Source organism: Perca flavescens, chromosome 15, assembly GCF_004354835.1.
Source record: "Perca flavescens isolate YP-PL-M2 chromosome 15, PFLA_1.0, whole genome shotgun sequence".
NCBI classification, from domain to species: domain Eukaryota; kingdom Metazoa; phylum Chordata; class Actinopteri; order Perciformes; family Percidae; genus Perca; species Perca flavescens.
Window position 1 is genome coordinate 20,829,256 of NC_041345.1, and position 25,931 is coordinate 20,855,186.

A 25,931-nucleotide genomic window follows, 5' to 3' on the forward strand; every position below is an offset into this window, starting at 1 on the left:
TGGGTCAAACAAACAGGACTTTCATCCAGGAGAACTCTGTCTGTGTACCGTGTGAAACCAAAAGTCACCGTTGACGTATTTCAGTTGACTACTCAACTTACGTACGGAACTTGTTTACGTTAAAAACAACTTATTTTAAACCCAAACCATGATCTTTTACAAAACATAATCAAGTCCTTTTTTAGTTAGTCATTAGTTGGGAATGAGAACGGGGGTGTTAAATGACCCTTGAAAAAAGATTAAATGCATACACATGATGGGCAAAATGCTTAAAAGTTACACTTAAAAGTGGTGTGCTATTTATATGCCTTTCCATGAGGTCATATTGAAGCACCAGAGTTAGACTGAAAAAACAGTATAAGATATAATATAATATATTTTAATATAATATTTGTCTATTAAAACGAGAGAAGGAATAGTAGTATTTTTGATTATTAATATTATTATTAACAATACAAGAAACAATTAATACTTGTACTTGATTATTTTGGGAGGTTATAAAATTACGATATACTGAATGCTACCACAAATTATTAATATTTTAATTGAACAGTATGAAAGTGACCTTTAAAAACACACATATCAGTCAACCTCTGATAAATATGACACATAAACACAGCACAACAACAGTGATACATGACAAACAAAACATCAGACTTTCAGTCGCCACATACCCATTAAAAATGAGTGAGCAGACAACAGAGAGCAGCATGCTATAAAAGCATGGAAATAAACAGATTATAGATGACAAACACAGACACGAGAAGGGAACAGAGCTGTCAAGCCTCTCAACGCTCAAATGACAGCATTTGCTAAACCGAGCAGAAAAAGCTTTGCTGCTGAAAGGACTCCTCCAAAGACAGTGACTCATGTACCTTTGACAAAAACCTCCGTGAAGCACTTCTCCTCCTCGACCACGCACTCGTACGCTGCGTCATCAGACAGGTTGCACTTGTTGATAGTGAGTGTCCGCTTGTTACCCACGCTCTCAAACACATACCTGGACGCACGGGGATGACGGGGGAAGATCATACAAAGGCGATAAAGAACAAACAAGGGAAGAGAGCCATAGAAAGAGAGAGAAAGAGAATAATGAATAACTGCTTTCAGCCAATCCGGCCACAATCAGATGCAGAGGGGCCTGAAGACAACGAGAGTGACTCACAGTTATAGACCGAGAAAAAGAGTCCACACATTCTTCTACAGACCTTCAGAGCACAAGTATGCTCCCACACACACACACACACACCCAGACACGCACCAGAGTTGCTGTACAAATATGGTGACAGACATCAAAGGATTAGTAATGCCACGGTCTGATCATCACACGCAATGGAAGGTAGTGATGGGAAATATTCCCATGGTTACATATGTTCACATCATTGGACAACTCAAGGTGGCAACTGCCATTCACAGTACGTTTAATTTGAATAGCAACAGATGAGGCACGTGAGGCAGTAAAACTAAGGGCCCTATCTTGCACTCAGCGCAATTGCCTTTGTACACCGAAGCATGTATCATTCCTATTTTGCACCCGACGCACAGCGGACTTTTCCCTCCACAGACGCACGTCTGTAAAATAGGGAATGTATTTGCACTCCCGGGGGCGGTTCAGCGAAAAGAGGAGGTGTGTTCAGGCGCAAACGTTCCCTGGTGCTATTTTGCAGTTTCAGAAAACAATTCCGCCACTGACCAGGAAAAACCTGGTTTAAAGTCAGTGGCGCGTTATTCAGATGCTATTTTAGGGGCGCATGCATGGCCATAATGTAGCGTGTGCACAACGCGCATACACCTTGCTTCCCTCATCTACACGGACGCAGCAATTCCCATTTTTGCAAACCATACATAATTACAAGGAAAAATATTACTGAACATGCGCTTCAAGTGTTTGGATCGGTCAGGAGGCACTTTACAGTACAGTCCTCAAAAAGTTGCAGCATTCTTTGTGGCTTGTTGTGTTTTACACGACATTTCCATGAATGATGGATGTGTTGATGACATAAATGAGGAAATATTAGAGGACTTAAGGAGACATGACGTTGAACTACGGTGGGATTGGACACTCCGGCGGGATCTGGTCCTGGAGTGGCAATGCGCAATGCGCTCCTGATGGAGCGGGTGGACGGAGATGGAGTGGGGGGAGGAGGAAGGGACACAACAGGAGCAAGTGGTGCATTTGGAGGCCCACACTCCATGGCTGCCGCAATCCTCTCCAGACTGTGGAGATACGCCCAAGAGGCCGCAGCAACATCGCCACCCGGTCAAGACGGGTATTTATTACTTTGCCGCATCCTGGACAGCTCCCGCTGGCGTGCGCCATGCAAATCCGCTGTTATAATAGCAATCCGCCATGGAACAAGCGCGCCTGCTCTTAAAGGGAATGTGAAATGACGCTCTGATTGGTTTATTGCACATTACGCCCAAACCACACCTAGCTACTTCAGACCAACCCATTTTAGATTTGCGTTGGGCGCAACACTCATTTATCCCGCCGGTATAATAGCAACAGCGCCCGAGATCTGCCCACAAAGCTACTTGCGTTTCAGATCTTCAAAATAGGGCCCTAAGTTTCTATGATATAAAATAGTATATTAATCCTTGTGCATCACTTTCAAAAAGTTGATCGGATGTACATTGAGGACAAAAATGTCTGCGTCATAAAATTATATATCATATACAGGGCTTGACATTAGCACCCGCCAACCTGCCAAATGCAGGTAGATTTCAGCAGTGGCGAGTGACACGGTCAATCTCACTAGCCACTTTGGCGGGTGGCATGCCTTTATATTGTAACACTGGTGGCTGGAGTACTGTGCCACTGTGCTGCTGCCCTACACAGGAACACAGCTGTGACCCAGTGTGCAACGGCAGCCCACGGCCAGAGTACGGTGGCCCGTACGGCACACCAGAACAGCAAACTGCTGCGATTTCTTAAATGATCCCCTGGCAACAGTTGCGTCTGTACAGGTCATAGACTGTATAAGGTATAGGTTTGTAGAAGAAGTACAGAGAGAGCGCACAGCAGACAATTTAGCAGGACATTTGGTCTGTGCGCTCTGTTTCCCATCACCGAGGGTGCGTGCCGGCTGCTAAGTGACACGCGAGCGATCCAAATCACTTTCAATAACTTTCAACTAATCTTCTACACCTCTGCACCACCTAGCCTATGCATAAGAAGCTACTCTTTTATGTCTGTGTCTTATTCGGTTGCATGTTTTAATTCAAAAAGGATCTTTACACACATTATCAGAGCTGAAAGTTTGATGATTGCAGTGTTATATTTTATGTAGTGTTGATTTAGGTGTTTACACTGCTCCTTTAAATTTGAAAGGGCTGTAGATCTGGTTCTTCAAGTTAATTGTTGTTATGTTGAAATTTAGTTTTTTGTAATACATTGTTTTTCTTATTCTTTTATACATTTAATATGTATATATTTTCTCTTTCTTTTAATCATTCGGAAATAAAGATTTCATTCATTCATTCAGTACTCCACCAATTCAATATTGCACTCCTATAATATCTTTCATTTTCATCTATCAATCCTAACCAGAACATTGAGTGGTAAAATAGCAGCACTGGGCACATAACGATCTTTGTTTTTTAGATAAATTATTTACAACATAATTCTCTGTACAATATTGAATCACACTAAATGTGAAAAAAAGAAAAATGTTAGCGGTATATCTTAACCACAGCAGTGGTTTGTTTGAAATGAAACAAAGAAGACCTAGATTGACTGGAAAAGCCTTAATCCCACCGGCTCTAACCCAAAACATTTGATTGGTTTAGCTCGCGATGGTCACAGTGCAGAGCCTGGAAAAAGTCCCCTTTCCCATAGTAACTGTCTTCATCAAAACAGGATACGACTGCCTTACTTTCAATAAACAGCATTAAGCTACTCAAAATGGCAGATGGTGAAGCCATTGAAAAAACACCACTCGCAACAGCTGTACCCTCTTCAATAAAACACCAAAAGAAGCCTTTGAAGGAGGGGAAAGAGCAAGAGGGGAGCGAGAGACACTGAGGAGAGCTCAGCAGGCTAAAGAGGCTCAAAACTAACATTTATATTTACTGTCTGTTAGTCAGAAAGTCAGATTTATTTTTTATTTTTCTATATAGAGTATTGTTGCAACTGATCAGAGTGGGCTTTCAGTCCACATGCAATGCCAGGTGTAATAATAATCATCATGTCTAGTTAGTTAAAAAGCTACTAATTATGTTAGTTAGTCCAACTATTTACAAGTTACTCTTAATGCTAGTCGCTTTGGACAGCTGACTACCTAACATAACAACCCAACACTCCAGTGAACATAACAATACAGTTTTACATGAAGCACACATGTATTGACTGTATAGGAATGATTACTATCCAACTCCACCTGCAATGGCGACTGAAACAACTTATAACCTCTCTAAAGTGCATTTTTTCCACAAGACGTAACAAATGTTACTACCTCTGAAGTGTGTTTTTGTGATAATATTTTGTATTAACAATGGAAGAAATAGCAAAAGGGTTGCTTGTAGCTAGGAACCCTCAGATAATTATCAACCAACTCTGCAGGTTTCAATCGCTACAAAGCGTTTTAGTGTCTTCTAGTTCAAGGGTTGTAGTTTTGTTTTGCTCCACAATTTAACTGTTTAACTGTTTAACTGTCTAATCTCACCACTTTCATAGACCTCATTTCCAGCAGTGGCAGGCAGCTGGTTTTAGCACCGAAAAAAAGCTCTAATAATCTGGTTACCCAGCACCAAGTGGCACACAGACAAAGTTAACTACTAGCTGGTTAAAATAATGAAGCATTGTAGCAAAAGCCAGATATTTCCTATCTTTCCAAAACAGATCTAAAAGGAGAGTAAATATTGGACATGGTTACCAGAAACACAACTCCTAATAATTGCTAATATTGCTTCAGGTGGTCTGGATGTGTAAATTGGCAATTGTTTGCTAACGCATTCGCCATAACAACTTGATGTTGTCAAAGTTTACAGCTTGTTGCAATTATTTATTTTATTTTGAAATGTTTTCCTTTCTCTTTTTAATTTGCTTTATATTTGTGATTGTATAATATTAAATATATTTGTATAATTATTTCCTATAAATGGAAATAAGCATTGACACAACAATATACAGTGAATAATCTTTTTTTGGCTCAATAGAAATATTGACCAAGAGTCCAAAACACCATGTTACCTGATTGATGGGAGTCTCAGCAAATCACCCTCAGTTATGGAGGCGTCTGTGTGTGCTCTGTGTCTAAATTATTCTTTTTTTCTGGCCACTACCAAGATTGCAGTGAGTGGTAAACCTCCATCAATATATCAGCAATGAACGTGAAAACCTACAGGTAACGTAATAGACACATGTCCATGATTTTGAGTTTATAGTTTAAAGTATAGTTGGCACTCAAGGGCCCTCAAAAAAAATTTTTTTTTACTACTGTAGTATATTCTTTAACATATACCATTCAATGCACCACCTAAAATGGTAATTTGCTCACTTGGCTGATGGTTTGATTTCTTGTCCATTTTTGAGCCACTTGATTGGAGCGTTGGGGTCAGCTAGTTCCACTGACAGCTGAATCTTCTTGCCCTTGTCCACTGAGTAGGCTGAATCCAGCTTCCTCAGGAAAGCTGACAAGAAAGTATCCAGTTAGTATAGTTCAACCACTGCTTTAACAGCCAGATAATCCATAAGTGCCAACCAGCAGCAAGTTTATGCTAACACACACTCCACCTGTTGTCCCTGCAATGTAACTTCCCCCCCTCCCCGAGACCTTTAAACGTCGCTGGTATTTACGGCCTCCTGCGTTTAAGAGCTTGTTTCCTGCCAGCCACCTCACCCCTACTGCACTAGTCTTCTTTTGCCTCATAACACCTGTCCTGTCTCTTCCCTCGCTCCTCACCATCACTTTTCTTGGGCTCCACCTTCTTCCTCATATTCTTCAGCCTCTTCAGCATGCCCCTCAGGTCTGTGATGCCATACTCAAAGGCAATCTTCTCATAGTCGCATGGCTTAGCCGCCTTCAAGATTTCCCACACATCTACTTCTTCTACAACCTCCTTGTGTTTCTTCTCCCTTTTTGGAAGAGAACCAAATTTAAGAGACCCAAATTTAAGTTATGACGTATGCCTGTGACTGTTGTACTTTGTAGATGCTGTTACCTTTTCTTAAGCAGGGCACTGAAGTCTAGATCACCAGCATCCTCACCTGCATCTCCACTGGAATTAAAAGAAAAGAGATGGAGGGGGGTGGGGGATTATCTTGGTACAGTATGTTTATAAACCTGTGCTATTTACAACACCAGTGAATTGGTTAGTGAAAAAAAGAGCATTATGAGATATACATTTCTAATAATACATCCCCCTTTTTATTCCACATTACACAGACCTATAAATACACACAGAAATTAAAATACAATTATAAACCCAAGAAAGACAACACAAACAAATACAACAGCAGAGTTATAATGAATTAGTGGCTGTAGTTAAAGCTTACCCTTTTTTTCATCCTGTGTTCGGATAGATGAAATAATAGGATGAGTGAGAACATAGAGCAGAGCGTTTGATGAGGACTACAAGCTACCATCATGCCCTAAATTCAAGTGACAGACAGACACGTGCATATAAGCAACCGACAAGCAAAATACATAGCGGTCAAACACAAACATTGCATACTGTAAATCACGGGAAGCACAAGTGCATTATTGAGCTGATTGCACAAGTTCTAAAGCATGGCTAAAATGTTGTTAGTACAGATGTGGCTCAAGGTGATGTTATATGGAAGTCTGAGACATCAGTAAATGGACGTACACACTCGATGCATTTTCATGCAGAATTGTATGTTGAGAACTTCACAGAGGGGCAAACTACAACTGTGTTCCACTGCATAAACCCTTTATTACCCCCCCCCCTCACATGCACATTTCCAAGTGATGAGAAGCAATCACGTGGTCTCGAGTCATCAGTCACCTTCTTGTGCTCAACAAGGTGACAAAACTGTGTGTGGCACACGCCAATAAATGTCTACAGACTCAAGTGCTTGTTGTTTTCCTCTTGGAAAAGTTTTCCTGGCATTGTTGAGGCTCATTGAACCCCTCAGAGACAAAGGTAAATGCCAATAAATTCAAAGCCATTCCGAGCAATCGTGTTCATCCTATGGATGAACGGTTCATCCAAGGATAACATCCATCCAAATTGTCCTTGCCATGCTGTAAGCCAGTGAATTCTCCCAGGGTGATAATGCCCTCATTCACGCGGCGCATGTGATCACCAAATGATCGGGTGAGCATGAAAACGATGTTAGCAGTATACTGCATGCAACAATTGCTACATTTCAACCTACTTGCGCACTTTTGAGAGATAGCACCATCAAATGAGGGAAGAAGGGCGCTCCAGGAAGCTTTTACACTAAGTTTGTTTTAACGCATCTTTTCATCATCTACACTAAAGTTCACCGATGTAAAAAAAACAGATTTTCCAAATCTGTTGTGGTGAAGTCAGTTGGACTAGAATTCACATGAAAATGGGACTCAGGGGATGAACTCTCTTTCATGTGCATTGAGAGCAAAGCACAAAATGCTCATCTCTCTCACATTGGCCGATGTCATCAGAAACACTTCATAAACCTGTTCTGACTCCTGCTTGGTCATTGGCTCTCAGAGTGCACATGGAACTGCTGTGATTGATTGAAGATGCGGGAAACTTCAGGTTATTGGTCAAATTTGCAGAAAAGTTGCGGTGATTGGTCAAAATTGTGAGTCGTACCAAATTTGCGGTGATTTGTTGAATTTGCGTGAATTGGCGCAATCGCGACATCTGGAAATCCTGGAGGGACTGTAAAGCCACCTTATTTATTTGAATGAGTCCAGTACAGCGTAACAGCAAGGGTCAATAGAAGGTCTCAACATTTGGCACAACCCAACGTCACATACATGGAAGCGCACATTCCTGGTGCATTACATTGTAACTTTAAGTTGTAATTTTGCGACCATAGTGTTGCGACCAAAACTAAAATCTTTGCCGCCAGTGATAATTTTCTAAGGTTGTAAGATCCTGTCTCTTGGGTATTATAAACCATTGTGCAGTGTCTGATAAGCTTTCAAACCCATGGATCTGTTACTCAAATTGGACTTCCTTGATCAATTTTAATGTCTTACCCACCAAAGCAGTCTGTCACTAGGGCTGGGAAATATATCGATATTATATTGATATCATGATATGAGACTAGATATCATCTTAGATTTTCGATATCGTAATATCATGATATGACATAAGTGTTTTTGTGGTTTTAAAGGCTGCATTACAGTAAAGTGATGTACTTTTCTGAACTTACCAGCCTGTTCTAGCTGTTCTATTATTTGCCTTTTCCACACTTAGACATTATGTCCACATTACTGATGATTATTTATCTAAAATCTAAGTGTGAAGATATTTTGTTAAAGCACCAATTTTCAACCCTAGAATATCGCCACAATATCGATATTGAGGTATTTTGTCAAAAATATTGTGACATCTGATTTACTCCATATCGCCCAGCCCTATCTGTCACATTGTTTAATGCAGGGCTGTTTTCTATCCAAACCCCCGCTAAGTGTTAAACTTTTCTTTACTCCCATTCTAAAATCAAAAAACACATACATGGGGCCCACCTCTACCCTGCTGAACCACTTTGACTTCCATACTTGTGGCTGGAACATAGATCCACATTCTTTTTTTTCTTGTGTTGTGTTGCAGCAATAAATCTAGCACTGCACTTTCTTGAATGGCCACCTGAGGCTGTCTCTAAAAGGGAGTCAATCCCCATAGACCCCGATATTAAAATGTCCAACTTTACTCTGCCAGTAGCAGAGTGGCAATCGGAAGAGTGGGGACTTTTCCCGGTGGGCCGATAGTGTTTCAAGGCTGCGAGGGCCGGTCTGATAATAGTTATACATTGCAAGTTCTTAGCAATACCATCCGGCGGCCTGGTGTGCGGCCGCTGCCTGCTGGTCAAACTGTGCAGCCTCTGCTCAACCCATACGGCGGGCCACAGCAGACTAACGAAGTGCAGGCCACAACCATGTCTAGGATTTTCAGAAATATAGGGGGATCAGTGTGCGGCCCTCCCCAAATGGCATAGCCCTGTTTGGCCTATGACGTAAAGCCATCAAACTTTTCCTCGTCACATTTGGAAGTCTATCAGTAACGTTAACAGACAGTGTGTGAGTCTAATGATGAAAAGCCAAAAAAGAAAAGGTAAAGGTGGAGCTGAGAAGGTTAGACGCAAAAGGAACAATCTACCCTCCCGGTAGATTTCTTTGGTCCCACTCCGCCCCTGTTTACAGCAGAAATAAGCATGTTTACAGCCTGGTACTGGGGGGGTGAATTTCTTTCATAACTCACCCGTTTAAATTATATGCATAATTAAGAGCGTGCCGCTCTGAGTGGCGGGTGGCTGCCATCGTACAGTATGTATTCCATGGAATATTTTCTGTTTCCCTTTGTAGCCTTTTCAGCTGACCAACCAGTCAGCCAAGCAACAACATGAAGAAGAGGATAAGCCTGAAATGCCTGGGGCATAGGTACGATTGAAACTTTGGGCTATTTCAGACATGAAACACATAAGACACAGAGTTAAAATGAAAAAGAAAAAAACTCCACAGACATAAGCAGTGAACAGAAGTGAATATCCTAAAGAATGGATCGAATCTGACAGTAATACATGTTTAGAGAAAAACACAGAGGATCTTATAGGAGACAGTACTCTCCATGCTTACCTTTTAGAGGTTGAGCTGCATGACCTCCACACAACAAGGTGTTTCATTCATTATCTCTTCAGCAACAAATTTGAGTTTTAACCAACTTTTCACTTTCCATTCATCACACCAACCTCTCCCCTTGCCCTCTGTCTCCTTCATATGAGCATTCTGCAAATAAGCACACTGACATCCTGTCTAAACCACAATATGATTCTGTCTTTTAGCCTGCTGTGTTTCTCATCTTACCTGCGCCTTTCTGCTCTAACGAGGGAGGGAAATTATATTTTTAAAAACAGATTACAAACATGGAGACTCGAGATGTCAGTGAGAAAGTGTTGGCTGATTTACGATCACATAGGATGCATACAGTATACAGGCTCAGAACAGCTGAAATAAAAAAATAAACTCTTTAAAAAAGCTAAAAAGTAACAGAATACACACTCCGATACACTTCACACATGCAAATGCAGAGACAGAAATAGCCAGTGAGGGAAAGAGATACATATATATATATATATATATATATATATATATATACATGTCTCGGTGGCAGTCTCTGAAGACACTTTATATGTATATATAAAGTGTCTTCAGAGACTGCCACCGAGACATGTGATGAAGTACATAAGATGCTAAACCATGAGGGACTCCAGGTGAAGCAAGCAACACCAAGGCGGCGGACGCATTGAGATGTGACAGAAAGAGAGAGAAGGCAGACGGACTGACTTGTACAAAGTCGGCTACAACTGAGGGAAAGACAGACACACAGGCAGAGACACTCCTTGAGACTGACAGATGCCCAGAGGCAGCGATCTACAGAGGAGCATATGGGAGACAGTGTGACGGGTGACATGTTGAGTAGACCCTCGCCGACACTGACACTCACGATCGCTTAAACGACTCCAAGATGTTGTCCTGCTGCTCCTCTTGTACAGCTGAAAGCAGACAGTAGGAGAAAGACTGGTGAGAGCCCGGCTAGGTTAATTCATTACACAGCGAGCTTTGAGCAGCAAAGGAATAATGGACTGATGACCTCGCTAGGCCACTAAATGATAGGACCTAATGCATATCGCACTCACTGAGTTATTGGCTGACAAAGCCGGTTATATAATAATGGTGGATACGCAGAATGGAAGATGACAATAATGAGATTGTCTGTCTCCAGACCTACCCTGCACGGAGACTTCGAATGTGCAGCTGTCGCACTTGTCTTTGGAGGTGACCTCACAGCGGTAGCCACCTGCGTCTCCATCCACTACTTTGATGATGCTCATCTCGTAAGTGTAGATCTGACAGAGAGAGAGAGAGAGAGAGAGAGAGAGGGGGATGATGTGCTAGAAACATATGCAGTTAAATGAACGCCCGTGCACACACACGTGCATGCACAGATATGCTTGACGTGCTCACAAGCTCAGAGTACACATAACACGGTTTGACCGATATCGGTTTGCTGATAAAGCCATCGAGCCGATATTTGTTTTTATTAGCTGGTTGGTCGGTGGCGTTTGTTTGATTACACACTCATCATTCCCTCCAGTTTGTTAATGCACAAAGTATCTGTGTCACAGAAGTGGGAAATCCATTGAATGAGGAAGTTGTGATATAAAATAAGTGATAGTATGCAAACCTACAGTCCTGCAGTCTCAGATTCATTTAAAAGTTGAGGGGGGGCATGAGACACGTTCTCTCTCTTTCTCTCTTACACACACACACACACACACACACACACACACACACACACACACACACAAATTAAACTAAACTAAACTAAATAGTTGGAATATCTTAGAATATCTTTTGGTTTAGTTTGAGATTTCAATGTTGAAGCTGCAGCTATGACATATAAAACAAGATGGTAATGTAATGTACTCACAGTGACAATGCTAAGGTGCTATGTTTAGCAGGTAATATTTACCAGGTTCATTATCTTATTTAGCCGTTTAGCATGCTAGCATTGCTAATTCGCAGTAAACACTGCGGCTGCCCGATCCGTACCGGAAAGCCGATTTGTTTTAGACATGTGCGAAGATGGTTGAGTTTATGCTTTCACCTAGAATGGTTAGGATCAGGATAGGTTTAAAACGGATTGGGTAGTGACTAGTCTATTTCGTTTACGTTCCACTTCCGGGATTGCTCCGTTGCCGAGGGAAAGTCCGCCGTATTTCACTCATTCAGCCTGGATATGACAACACATTTCCTTGGTAAAGGACAGTAAATAATCTACTTATCAATCTATTGCTCTGCTTAGAGCCACAGCGTTAGCACGGCTACTAACCTAACGATGAATGTACAAAGGTTATATGTACACATATACAGTATGAACACACACACCTTGGTGTTCCTGTCATAGACCTCTTTGAACTGCAGGTGCTTTCCAGCTTTGCTGCCCAGGTCCAGCCACTTCCCCTTCAGCCATTTCATGTTCGGCTTCCTCAGCAGGCTTGAGGAGTCAACTTTAGCCACAAACGTGATGTCCTTGCCTGCCACGAAGAAGAATTAGACACAGTAATTAATTCAAATAGATTAGCTGTCTGTATTCCAGAGGGAATTTGGCACTAAGTGGGCAACTCCTTTCATTTGGGATGTAATTTAGGGTTTTTATGGCGGATCGTCTTGCCAGACCTTTTGTTGCCGTGACACTCTCCGGCTTCAGCACGAACATGCCGCTTAGCTCGGACATCTGAGGATCCTCCCCTGCTACGTGTTCTGTGATGGGTGGTGAATAGATGAATCACAGAATATAAATTAAAGCTAGAAATCATGATGGGAACGACTCACATAAAGACACAACAAACGGATGACAACAGGAGACAAGTCGACCAAGCAAACCACCTAATCAGCAGTCTTCTTAATCATCATCAATTTGTTGATGAGATGTCTTAAACCAATAAATTCCACCCGCTGATCTCAGAAGCTATTACTTTTATACGGTTATCTGGCACTAAAACTGAGCAACAGTCTTTCCATGAGGCAAAAATATTCAGCAAGCAATGCCTTTACTGTTACACTGCATAAACCATTTGGGACCCTCTGATAAATGACAGGCCACCAAGGAGTCCCCTGGAACAGAATGGCCCCAGGGAATAAAGAAACTCCTCAGATCACCTCTGAAGACATCACATTAGGGTTGACTCTGCAATCTACCCTGACTGAACATAAGCTGAGGCTGTACACTCTTATCTTGGTGATAAAAAAAAATGAGCTGGTCTTAAACCATTCACTTGTTTCTTTTGCAGGTAAATTGATTAAACCTCTGTAAGGTGTTTGCTTGTCAGTTGATTTGCTTTACAGATACGATAATGTGTTCATTTCTCTTACCATCGGGAGGCAACTCTACATCAGATGGGGAAAAAGAAAGAGAGAGCGGGGAACACGTCAGTCTGTACAGTATGTGTGCTGTTTAACACAAGCGTTAATAGGCCCAATGATAATCTTGACTTCAGGTGAGGAACACTCACACGTTAAATCAACGTGCTTTCACATTCCAAAAAAACACATCTTTCTTTCTCTGAGTCTAATTAACAAATCCTGTTTTTTTCTTTTACAAAAAAAAAAACACAACTGTTAATGAGTTATGTCTTCAGCAATCAAGTTCAAAAATCACTTTGACTGTGCTAAAGTCAGGAGGGTTATTAACTGTATGTAATATGCATAAACTCTTGTTTCTCTCACTTCCTGAGTCGAGGCCTTGATCACACTTGGTTTTAAAATGCGTTTCAGGGATCCGAACACAAGGCCAAGACCACCCAACACTTCATCCAACTTGTCGTAAAATGGGTAGGTTGTAGAGTGTTGGCACACTGCCACCAAAATAACCACCACGTCCTGCATTGATGAGGTATTTTCCTGTTACATCCTTGAGGATTATTATTTCAGGATATGTTAGCGTTAACCCTACAAAAGATATGTGGTCAAATGCGTCCCAGACCACCTTGTCAAGTGGTTTGAGTAATCGTGTATTTAGCACTATCCACTTGTGATCCAATCGCCCTAGGCGTATTTTAAAACCAAGTGTAAACAGGGTCAGAATACTGTAAAGGCTATTTATGTTCAACGTTAGATACAGACGCAGACTTCTGTCCATGCTCGGCGCTCATTTTGTCCGTATTTTGCATGTTTTCTGAAAGCTTACAGATACGGACAAAACTGAGCACTACCACTGGAAATTTTGGGGGCATTGTAGGCAATGACACAACGATAGGTAACAACTATATTTTAAAAACGTTTTGAGGAGAGGCTGGGCAAGTTGGTCAGAAATTTAAAACATCTACAGTATACTTACTTTGCCTGAGCACATAAACAACAAGTTACTACAGAACAGCTGGGAGGAGATTGGACAGGACTTAAATGTGAGCTGGACAGTAACAAAGGATAAGTGGAGGTCCGTGTGAGACCAATTTGCTCGAGCCTCCTCTAGTAGATGTACTGTATTGCTTAACATCCATGCTAACATAAAAGACCTATGGAAGTATGTGGGCAATGACAGTTACATCATTTAAAATAGACGTTAAGTGTTTTTGTAAGGGAGCATAAATGAGCCTTAAGTGTTACAGGAAAAGAGGGTTTATGGACAAGCAGCAGGTAAAGATAACATCAGACCACCAATCACGTAGAGTGAGTAGGGCCCTGGGTGGACATCTATTGGACGAGAGCAGTTGCTGAGAGAATGGAGCCAGGGTCACGTGTCAAATAAGGTCATGCGCCTCCATAAATTCAGAGAGCCACACCGTCGGCGCCTCTTCCTCTTCCTCTCTCTCTCTCTCTCTCTCTCTCTCTCTCTTTTTATGGGCTCAGTTAATTTGATCTTTTAATCAAAAGTGCCCCCGAGGACAGATCCAAGTTCAGATGTTCAGGATGATTTAAAAGGTTTCAGTTAGAATGCTAAATGGGTAAAGCCGATCCTGGAATGGCACCCACGGGACACTTTTGAATTTTTACGCTCTTACAGTTTTACATTGGACAGTTGCTGTGTTTGTGATAAGGGTTGCATGGTGAAATTATCTCCAGATACTGTCCTTGGTTCTGAGAAGGGAAGTTTTGAAATTTTGGATAATGAGGACAGCAATTTTAACCCACATTAAAGAGCTCATATTATGCTTTTTGGCTTTTTCCCTTTCCTTTATTGTGTTATATATCTTTTTTGTGCATGTAATAGGTTTACAAAGTGAAAAAGCCCAAAGGGAGCTACCATCTCCCACAGAAAACACTGTTCACTAACTGCTCGAAACAGCTCTATTGTAGTCCAGCCTTTATTTCTGTGACAATCGCGCATCATTTTGCATCACCTTGTAACACACATTGTAACGCTCGCCTAGCTGCTAGTGGGGCACGTCCTCAAACCAAGCTAGTTAGAGCGGAGGCCCGAAGAGTTCAGACAGCTGTATCGCCATGTCCAGGAGACAGTGCAGAATTAAAATGTTACGTATGAAAGACTAATTTGTTAACATTTAAATAACTTACCACTCTGAAACGTCTTGCTCCAGTCTAGGTTGCAAAGCTGGTTTGGTTTGTTCTGCCTGTGTTTCGGGATCAGACTCGGGTTTGAACGTAAACTGCTGACCCAAAGCCATGGTTACCGGCTGAAGCAGGTTTGTTTGGGATCACACTAGCTTGCTTGTCAGGGCCCGCCCTACTCTGCTTCTAACTGGCTAGTAGTCCTTACCTAGGTACTGCACATGTGCGACTCCCAACAAAGATGGGATAAAAGTGAGATGCCTCACTCTGTAGCTAAAACAGAGAACTCAACACACAGAGTGAAAAGAGGAGCCGCAGCAATGTGCAGTATAACAAAAATATGGTGTTTTTTGAAAATTAAACCATGTAAACCTATTCTGGTACAATCTCTCTAATCTCAATGCTCTAATACAATTATGAACCTGAAAATGAGCATAATATGAGCACTTTAAAGTATTCAGTTGATTTTACAGGCCCAGAATTTCCTGATAACTTCCTTATAATTTCTCGAAACATTTCTGGAAATAATAAATGTTATTTGGAACTTATTTGAGTTGAGAGACAGAGTTTGGGACTCGTTTAGTTTAACCCTGTCCTCCCAAGAAGAACAAATTATGTTTCTGTTAAGGTGACAAAGTCCTTTAGTGACTCTTTAATCCAAAAAAGGCAAAAAAGTGGAAGTCAGGTTAAATTGTTACAGCAGCAAAGTTCACATCGAGAGGAGTTCAGGTGGATAGATGGGTCAAGAAGATGTTGGACTATAACACGGGAGACTGCTGATCGTTTCCTGTTTCAACAGTCAACCTTTGTTTCTTTTAGCCATGACCACGATTGTTCCCTAATCTTAACTGAGTGGTTGTTATTTTAACCATGACAATTTCTTGTTTATTTACTTTTTTGTCTGTTTAAATTCATTTTTATGTGTTATGGCCCCTGTAATACTTGCTTTGCTACTTTGCCTATCGACAAATTGCACATTGTTTAGCTTTACCTGCTACTCACTGACTAAAAGCATTCAATTAGAATTGATTATTTAATTATAATTAATGCCAAATTACATAGTTCTTTCTAAGAACCTTCCTAGAGAATTATTAGGAAAGGATTAGGAATTTATGGACCCGTAAAATCAGAGATTATTAAATATTCTATGCCTGACTGGGAATTACTGCACTAAAATAGTAACATATCTATCCATTCCATCCATAAAATATTCTATTCATAGGAACGTATAGTAGTGTAATTTCACAGTCATTACTTATTCAGTATATTCTCCATTTATGATCAGAGCACCACCAGATAAGTGTCTCAAACTCCTTCAATCTCATGTTGTACATACATCATATTACCAGTGTGGTTACCAGCAGTCTTGCACTGTTATATCAGTCAGTAGTAGTATATTGTAGTATATCCACATATCACACACACATTTGATATATACCCAGCATTAGTATAGGCAGCATATATCACTTTTAATAAACCAGACCTTATCAGTTCATTTCACATTGAAAACACTCTCAAACATTCTCTTGGATGCTTTGGTGGAAGCAATCTAACCACTTTAATCTCTTGGGTTTTATTGCTGTCATAAACTTCTCTGTTGTCTGTTATATTTGTATTTTATTTAATTGCTTCATCTAACAGTTTATCTGATGGCTCGAGCTGCTTTCAAGTTGTGTCTTTGCATTGTTTTCCTCCTTTTCTTCTACGTCCCTTTATCTATTTGCTGTGAGGCACTTTGTCACTTTTGTTTGCTACATAAATAAAGTTATTACTGTGATCATTATTATACTCAATGTCCAGAAATCTTCAAGGCTATATCTGTGCAAAAAATAATTATCACGTTCATAAGCAATAATGAATCCATCTGCTGTGAGAAAACCTTTGATCTTAACCACCAATGATGGCCGTCACCAGAGCAGTCCCAGGCTTCTGGGAGCAACACTTTCAGTCTGTCACACTCAGTAACAGATTTACATGTTACGAAGTGGTTGTCACAAAACAAGCAGAGAAACGGAAAGCACAAGCAGGCTGGGAAATAGTGTGCTGTGTTCCTTACCATCCCTAGGCTCATTGTTCGCTGAATGAAAAGAAACAGTTGGTACATGGAAATTAGTAGTGTGGACAATGAAGGGTTAAAATACTTCCTACAGTGATGCTGATCACCTCAGGCTGTGTGTGTGTGTGTGTGTGTGTGTGTGTGTGTGTGTGTGTGTGTGTGTGTGTGTGTGTGTGTGTGTGTGTGTGTGTTCCAAGCTGTTCATCAAAGATCGGATTAAAGACAATACAGTGTAAGCCTATTCACTGAGACAACTACGATATCTTAAGTCTGGAACTCTATACACTCACACACACACACACACACACACACACACACACACACACACACACACACACACACACACACACACACACACACACACACACACACTTACAAATAAGACAAAGCAAAGCGCTTACCTACAGCAGGCTGGACATCTGTTAATGAAGAATAGGCACAGGTTAAGCAGATTAGAAGACCAAATGAGTGGAAATAATAGTAGATATAATGTAATATAAGTATTTCATACATATACAGACTGAACATAAACACACACACAACTATGACAGAATAATGCTTAGCAATGGTTCTGTAAATGATATTGGTAATTTTAGAGATAAATCAATGTGTTTAATTTAGCTGATGAGTATGCGCACACACACACACACACACACACACAACACACACACACACACACAATCCTTAACCTTGTTTATAATTTGGCTTTTGTCCACTGTTTATTGATATTTTTATAGTTGTACTTTGTACCTATTGATATTTTATATTTGCACTACTACAATTGCTGCACAACACTTTCCCTCGGGACAAAGACAGTTCTTATCTTATCTTTTCTCTAGACTGCTGCACTGACTGCAGTTTGTTCCTGGTATTTGATACTTGATCTGAGACCCCAAGTCAGGCTGGATCCAAATTATATTCAGGTAATTGGGTAGGGTCACATGTATTGCCACAGTTCAGTTCATCTTCTAGCTTTAATATTATAGTATTCTATTCATACTATCCTCCCTTCTTGAAGTTCAGAAGAAAGTCTGAGATTTGATGTAGTCACATTCAGGTAAGTTTCCTCTGGTCCATTACATATAGCCCAAAATGTAGCTTTGCTAACAGCAGCTAATTAACATTTACTAATTTAGAAACCCGCCAACACCATAATCTGCCGTGTAGCCCTTTGATTGGTGGTCAAGTAGCCCTGATCATTTGAAGCAAACACTTACACTATCTCATAAACGTCTTGCTCTGGTATATAAATGGTAAATGGCTGCATTTTTATAGCGCATTTATCTAAAGCATAATTTGCTTTACACTCGCCCATTAACACTCACACCCACCGATGGCAACAAGCCATCATGCTAGGTGCTGGCTGACCATCGGGAGCAATTCAGGGTTCAGTGTCTCGCCCAAGGACATTTTAACATGTGGACAGGAGGAGCTGGCGATCGAACCGCCAACCTTGTGTGTATATCACTATGAGCTAATGTCTTTGATCTATGTTACACTTCCAGGGCTACCAGTAACAAGACGGCAGAACATGTTGTAGATTTGATCAGAGGGAGGTGGTGGCAGCAGGTTGTTGCAACACAGTGGACACAACACAGTGGAGGATTAAGAGGACATACTAGCTGTTTAGGACTTCATTGGAATATGATATGGGCTGTGAATACACTACAGCAGGTTAAACAAAAGGTCAGGGTGTTAAAAGCAAACTAAAGTTGTGTCAACCAAATTCTTTCAAGTCGAATGTTATTTTAGCTCATTGATTTTTGTTGTTTTTTTATATATTACTATTGGCCAGTGTTCCCCTTCTTTCAAAGACAGGGACTATGCAAAAATGAGTAGCAGTGGTATAACTCAATGCTCTACCTCGTCACTGCACCTGCACACACTCTCAGCGAGCCACTTAAAGTTTATGCAATAATTCATCTTGAATGGAAGTGTCTGCTCATACACTAAAATAAACACACATAGAAACATGTGTTCATCTTTCTTGCACGTACCGTATTGCTATTGCTCCATAATATGAATTGACATTTAATCCAACAAGGTGAACTGAAACTGTACACAAATGGGCTCTAAATGTACAACAAAGTATGTTTTACTCTCTCTCAGGGGACTCATTACTTATAACTGAATGCGTGCCACTGGCAGAGGAAATCTCCATAAACATACTCTGTATCCTATAAAAGCGTGCAGTGTTGCAGCTGCAGCACACTGATCTATAGTATATATATATATATATATATATATATATATATATATATATCACATATCATGTAGCTACTCGCTGTGGGCTACTACCCCCACACATAATTATTTCACACATTTAGCTGAATGCATTACCCTCAACATGGATTGGACAGAATTTTTAGGAACACAGGGAAAAGAAATGCAAGGAGCAATCTGCCATTCTGAATCTATCTCAGACTTCTTTCTCACACATGTAAAACAGTATTATCGTGCGACGTATACTGCAGGTTGTGAAAATATATATACCGATTATGAAGTGACCGCAGTTAGAATCACACAACAAAGGTCCAGACAACAACAAATCTCTGGCGAATGTCTCAAAAAACTAGCCAGTACTCCCATGTCAGTTCTCCTGTATGTCAGGCATTGTGTTGAATGTAGGATCATTGTGTGGAGGAGAGAGGCTGCCAAAAAAATAAATAATAATAGATTCACATGCCATCAAATGGACCAAAAATAATATAAAAAATTGTAGTCATTAAGTATTTGATAAAATGGGAGATGAATTGATATTAAGTTTTAAAATGTAGTTATTTAATTTTGCATTTATCTTTTGTTTATTTTACATTTATTTTTAAATTAATTTATTTTTAAATGTATTTACTAATGTATTATTTTCTCTTTGCATTTTTCCCCTTATTTATTTCCCAAACTTATTTATTTCTGTATGGATTTGTTTTTATACATTTTGGCAGCATCCGTCCTACATATCATTAGAGCTGCTATGGTCCCACATCATCAAAATGACCCATTATTGGTTCATTCTACAGGTCTGTAAATTCTCAATACCGTAATTTCCTAGGAGTGTCCTGGAAAGAACTATGTAATTTCATGAATCACAGGATCACGTATTATACAAAAATCCATCTTGTCAAGCTCCAACCTAATGCATTTGTGTCTGAACAACCAGCGTACCACACCAATCAGCGTCCGGTCAGGAACTACTGGCTGCTACGGGCGTGGTTTACCACGCCTGATCGTTAAAAACAACAACGGTGGATGTGATAGACAGATGGTTTATCCATTCACCTGGCAGTTATTTTTTGAAAGTGCCTGCCTGCCCTTTCCCAAACAGTTTCCAATGACGGCTTCTCAGAAGGTTCTGTGTTAACAAAGAATCTGGCATGTCAGATTAACTAATTACAGGGAAATGAGACAGATCTCTTTTAGTTTAATTAAATTATTACTGATGTTTCAGATGAAAAATTTAAAGTCAGATTTTTATTTCATGATTAAGAGATTCGTCTTTCAAGACAAGGATTTAAATAAAGAATTTTGGTCATAAAGCGGGTTATGTGCATAAAGTGCATAACTCGCTGTCTCAATGTGATGAGCAACTTTTTTAAATTGCACTTTGTTGGAACTAAGAATTGGCCAAAAAAACATGATCTGTAGTCAGCAGCCATAAGGTTTAAATGAGGAAAGCTAACACTGCTAACAAGACACTTTTACAATGACAGCTGAAGGACAAATGTGAAAAATGTATTTGCATGGACTGTGTGTATGTGAAGATTTAAGTATACTCAAGCTAAAATAGGAAAGTCAAAGTCAAATACATGCACATACATCATATATCATACAGTGCATACATATATACATGTACTTGCATACAGTGTGATGCTTACCCATAAATTAAACACCTTCTATTTTGCTCCTACCACCTAATTTAATTATCATCTCTGGTGCTCAAAATAAACTCATAACATGTCCTCAGCGCTAATAAAAGAATATTGGAGAAACACTGTGTGTGTGTGTGTGTGTGTGTGTGTGTGTGTGTGTGTGTGTGTGTGTGTGTGTGTGTGTGTGTGTGTGTGTGTGTGTGTGTGTGTGTGTGTGTGTGTGGCATCATGCATATCCCCACACTCAATCACCACAGAAGTTTCCTGCTTCTGTGTGTATTTTTCATCAAATCTTACCCTTCTCTTCCACTGGCTTCTCTGAATGAGGGGAAACACATTATTTTGTCGATGAGGATGATAATGACAGTGATGATGATGATGATGATGATGATGATGATGATGATGATGATGATCTATACAGTCACAGACACACAGACATACAAACACTGAATACAGTGTTTTCCTTACCCTTTTTGTCTGAAAAAGAGAGAGAGAAGAACCATTTATTAGAACATTAAACACTCTTTATAAGAAGCTTTTATTAAAGTATTAGTATTTCAGTGGTTATTGTAGTTCAACTGTATAATAGTTGAATATTCTATGCGTAAATCAGGATTAAATTGGATTTCTGGAGCACAGTTTGTGGGCTCAGATTAGATGTCATGAAGGCACTTACCAGCAGGGGCTGCTGCAGCCTTATCGCCCTTGGCTGCTGCAATTAAACAACAATTATGTAAAATAATTTGTACATCCTCATTATTTCATATCATACAACACCAGCAGCACAGTGTTTGGATAGTCACGGCTTCCAGAGCTGAGACTTGGTAAACTGTTTGAAGAGCCGCATCTTGTGATCTGAATCCTCAGGAGACAATAACTAATAATAATTTCTATACATAACTGAGGGCACTTGTTCATCACTCTTTATCTGCATTACTATGCATATATTATATATATATATATATATATATATATATATATATATATATATATAATAATATATATAATCTGAGAAAGCACACAACATATAGAAATAGAAATCCGGCACCTTTACAAATATACAAAACTGTACATAACTGCACAAAATATACACTTTATAACGAACAGATTTATTTCAGTAACATAAACACACATTGACAAGTACCCGCACAGGGAAACTACATTAAGGCAACCTTGCTTTATGCATCTCTTCTTGATTTCTGTAGGGTTTGCCTCTGGCAAAAGAGAGAATACTGGATTTCAGCAGGGGAATAGTGCATGATTCAAATGAGGCAAGGTTTACAGAAACAGTGAGGCTGAGATAAATATAAGTACGTTTTTCAGAGATCATGAGGAATAATTGGGCTTAAAAAATTCTGAAAGGGGCGGCCTCAAGACAAAAATGCTTTTGATAGGATAAGTACATCAAAGTTCCAGGATCCCAGATCTAGGTTACTTTAGAAGCTCAAGGGTGTCTAATGAGATGGTAGATTAGGCATGACGTTCTCTCTGCCAGACAAACTAAAGCACACAGCTGTTGAGCAATAATTCAACTTTGGCAGCATTCACATCTTAACCATCTAATTCAATAATTTCACAGGTCTGTGACCTCTTTAGGGCCGCTGTTTAAATGTTGAAGAAGGTTTTAGTGCCTTTATCCTTCCTTTTTTGGGGATATTCTGTAGAGGAAAGCAAAACGTACATCAATGGGCTGAGCCACATAAATGACGGAGGACATAATTTTTTAGCTATTATCTCTCCAAACCACAGACAACGAGCCACAACTGCAGAGCAAGTGTCCCATGAGACTACTTAACAGTGGGTCTAAGATATCAAGGCCCGGCCTTGGCACTCTGCATGGGTTCCAGGCTGGCACACTGTCTGGCATACTGGCGGGGGGTGGTGGGGGTGGGGGGCAACACTTCTATTTTGGATAAGGTTTGTTTTTCAGGGCGTAATCTTTTAATGCCTCTGTCAGCACTTCAAGAGGGGATCTGTGACGCACCAGGCAGTAAAAACTTTCTTTAGGTTCCTGCTGAAGCATCGATCCCACCCCTCTACTGAAAACAACCCTCACTCTATGACAACTGGGTTGTAAAACTGATGTCACAAACTGGTTCTATAAAGCTTTTTCGATGTAAAAGTCCCAATTGTCATGAATACCCAGTCAGGGCCTCATTTATTGTCAGTGGAGTGGCTGCACATCAATATAAGATCTCAAATGAGAGTTTTGGTTTGTCAGTGTCAAGATTTGAGAGAAAGCTATTGACGCTCAGAAACTCTTATTTGACTGTCTTCAACCTTAGGAATGGTGTATGTGGTGTGTGATATTTTAAACTATTTTAACAGTGCTGATTTAAGCGGTCACTGTGTCTGATGCCAAAATCCTGCAGTCTCAAAAACCAGTGCAAGCTCTCCTAAACAATACATGAATAAAACAAATATTTTGTTTACACGATACACTGGAAAAACACCTTAAAGAGTTAATAGGAGATTAGATGTGCTAATTTCTGAGAGATGGTAAAAAAGCTTAATTCATATTCTAACTGACAACCTTTTTCTTTACATCCTAACTTAAAAATAATAAAATATATGATGAGAAAACATCACAAACATAAGATGCAAGATCCTTCTACCATGCCTCGGGGCGCTGTCTCACTGTAAAGAGGTAAGATAAATAAAGTGACATTCTCGGCAATCACTGTGCAGTACTTCCAGCAATATTTTGTGTGCAGTAAATTGAGTTTCCACAAAATACTTTTTAAAACGTCAGTGTTGCTGCTACCTCCTCTGCAGATGATAACACATGGATTTTATAGATGTTATCAGGATCATCCTTTCATATCTAATTTATAAAATTTCCACTGCACAGTCTTGTGTATTTTTTCTGGTTTAAATAGTTTACAGCGTGAGGTTCTGTATGTCCCAGGTGAAAGATTTTATGCAGATGACAAGAGAAAATAAAATGCAAATTAATAAGCAACATCAAAAATACCACACAGAGAAATATATTTAAAGTCGTTCAAGGCACATTTAATGTTGGCAGTTCAAAGAATTTAAATATCCAGAAATAACAAGGACGAGATGTGATGTAAAATGCACACAAAATACTTGTATTTACAAAAGGATAGCAAAGGGATAAGAGGTAAAAAACCCTACTTAACTTACGTACCCTACTTAACTTACGTGAGTTAACAAACGTACTTACTTGAACCCAAACCACAATCTTTTCCAAAACGTAAACAACTAGTTTTGTTGCCTAAACTCTGCACTGTAGGGGCTTGCGAAGGCACCCTGATCCCTCATGTTGCTGTGCATTCGTAGGATACAGTAATGCATGGAAAATTGTGCATAACTTTTCGTAAGATGTCATATGAGAATACGTTGGGTATGTTAGTATGCTAACAATGGATATCTGTACTGAATTATATGCCAATCCATCAAAATTTCTGCACAATATTTCACTCAGAATCACAAATCACAAAGTTAACCTGCTGGTGGTGCTAGAGTACAGGTCGTGGGATCCCCAAAGTTTGTAGGATTCATCCTCTGGGGAACATGTGTGTAGAAAACTTCATCACGATCCACCCAATAGTTGTCAAGCTAATTAAGTAAGTTGGACCAAATTGATGGACCAATAGGAAAGGAAATGATAGAAAGTTATGATCTGGATCACAAAAGGGCTGAAAGTTTTGTATTAAGTTTCATCAGTTCCATACTCGATGCTCATATTTAATTTGAGCAGATAGGGCAAATCTACAGCATCTCAATTAGTGAAGGTTGTTCTCTACTGAAGCTCCACTTGATAGGTTGATAAGATGTATTTCAAAAATGTATTTTTTCCTGTAATTATCCACAAGTGACCTGCTTCTCCTTCAGCCCACTTTATGAGGTCCTCTCTCTAAAGTCTTCCTCTATCACAGGCCTGTCTGTCTGTCCTGCTTTGTAAGAAAAGCTGTAAGCAGCCGTTAAGTCACAACCAGGACAACTGTGGCCCTTCAACCCTTGGCGCTAATGCTGAAGGTAATGCAGCTGATGAACACGGCGTCTGAGCAGATCCATCTCCTTTCTTCTAACTGTCCACGCTTCATCGACGGTCCTCCCTGGCCTAGATCATTTCACTCTTCAGCCATCTGTCTCCCTGTCTTCTAGGTATCTGTTAAATGGATAATATCTCTTGCAGTCTCCATTCCTTCTTCCTTTTCACTTAATGCAAATCCCTACTCTCAGCACTTTTTCGACCCACCGCTTCTTTGTCCTACTTTAATCTGATTCCACTTACTTTTGAAGAGAAGAAAAAAAAAAAAAAAAAAAGGAGTTAAGCAAGATGGTGAACCAAGAGGTGGGAACTAAAAAGGGGAGACAGAAGAAGAATGAGCCAGGCCAACAGGGGTCAAGGATGGTGTGAGGTCTCACGTTAAGAGCCTGAGGATTGGGTTCTTAAGTGGGCAAGATGAGACCGTTTATATTTAACAAATATGTGAGATGATTTTATTTACTCAGTTTTTGCTGACCCCGCCACTGTCGATACTGCCTTTAAATACATATATTACTTGATGCTCTCTGCATCGTAATTATAGACCGTTTTTATTTCCAAAAGCTTATCACTAATATCATTTTAAACTTGAGGGTTTTAATGCCTTGCAACATGATTCCGGCCATAAACTGATTAAGATAAAGTAAAAATACCGAAGTAGAGACATAGGGGGAGTTTTTTCTTTTGGTTTTTAAAACACTGCCTGGGTTGAGGATTTGTTTCTGACCTATAGCTGAAAGACCTTATACAAAGCTGTGTAGATTTGTTGATATAAAAATATTTATTATAGCCGCTTTACGAAT

General features: G+C 40.0%; 1 protein-coding gene across 8 annotated transcripts in view; it reads right to left on the reverse strand.

Moving 5' to 3' along the window:
* The window catches only part of mybpc2a (myosin binding protein Ca), a 56,911-nt gene that overhangs the window by 21,224 nt on the left and 9,756 nt on the right, over positions 1–25,931 (reverse strand). Inside the window, exons 2-12 of one of the 8 annotated variants that reach the window (XM_028600308.1) lie at positions 21,790–21,825; positions 21,582–21,590; positions 13,056–13,070; positions 12,360–12,443; positions 12,069–12,217; positions 10,909–11,026; positions 10,624–10,672; positions 6,163–6,219; positions 5,904–6,076; positions 5,499–5,631; positions 876–1,000 (exon numbers count right to left, since the gene is read on the reverse strand). In XM_028600308.1, the coding sequence (XP_028456109.1) occupies positions 876–1,000; positions 5,499–5,631; positions 5,904–6,076; positions 6,163–6,219; positions 10,624–10,672; positions 10,909–11,026; positions 12,069–12,217; positions 12,360–12,443; positions 13,056–13,070; positions 21,582–21,590; positions 21,790–21,825 (948 nt within the window). Of the gene's footprint in view, positions 1–875; positions 1,001–5,498; positions 5,632–5,903; positions 6,077–6,162; positions 6,220–9,381; positions 9,695–9,755; positions 10,177–10,623; positions 10,673–10,908; positions 11,027–12,068; positions 12,218–12,359; positions 12,444–13,055; positions 13,071–17,648; positions 17,667–21,410; positions 21,432–21,581; positions 21,591–21,789; positions 21,826–25,931 lie in introns of those variants that run through there. The other 7 variants (XM_028600306.1, XM_028600305.1, XM_028600307.1 and 4 more) reach the window with 7 other exon arrangements.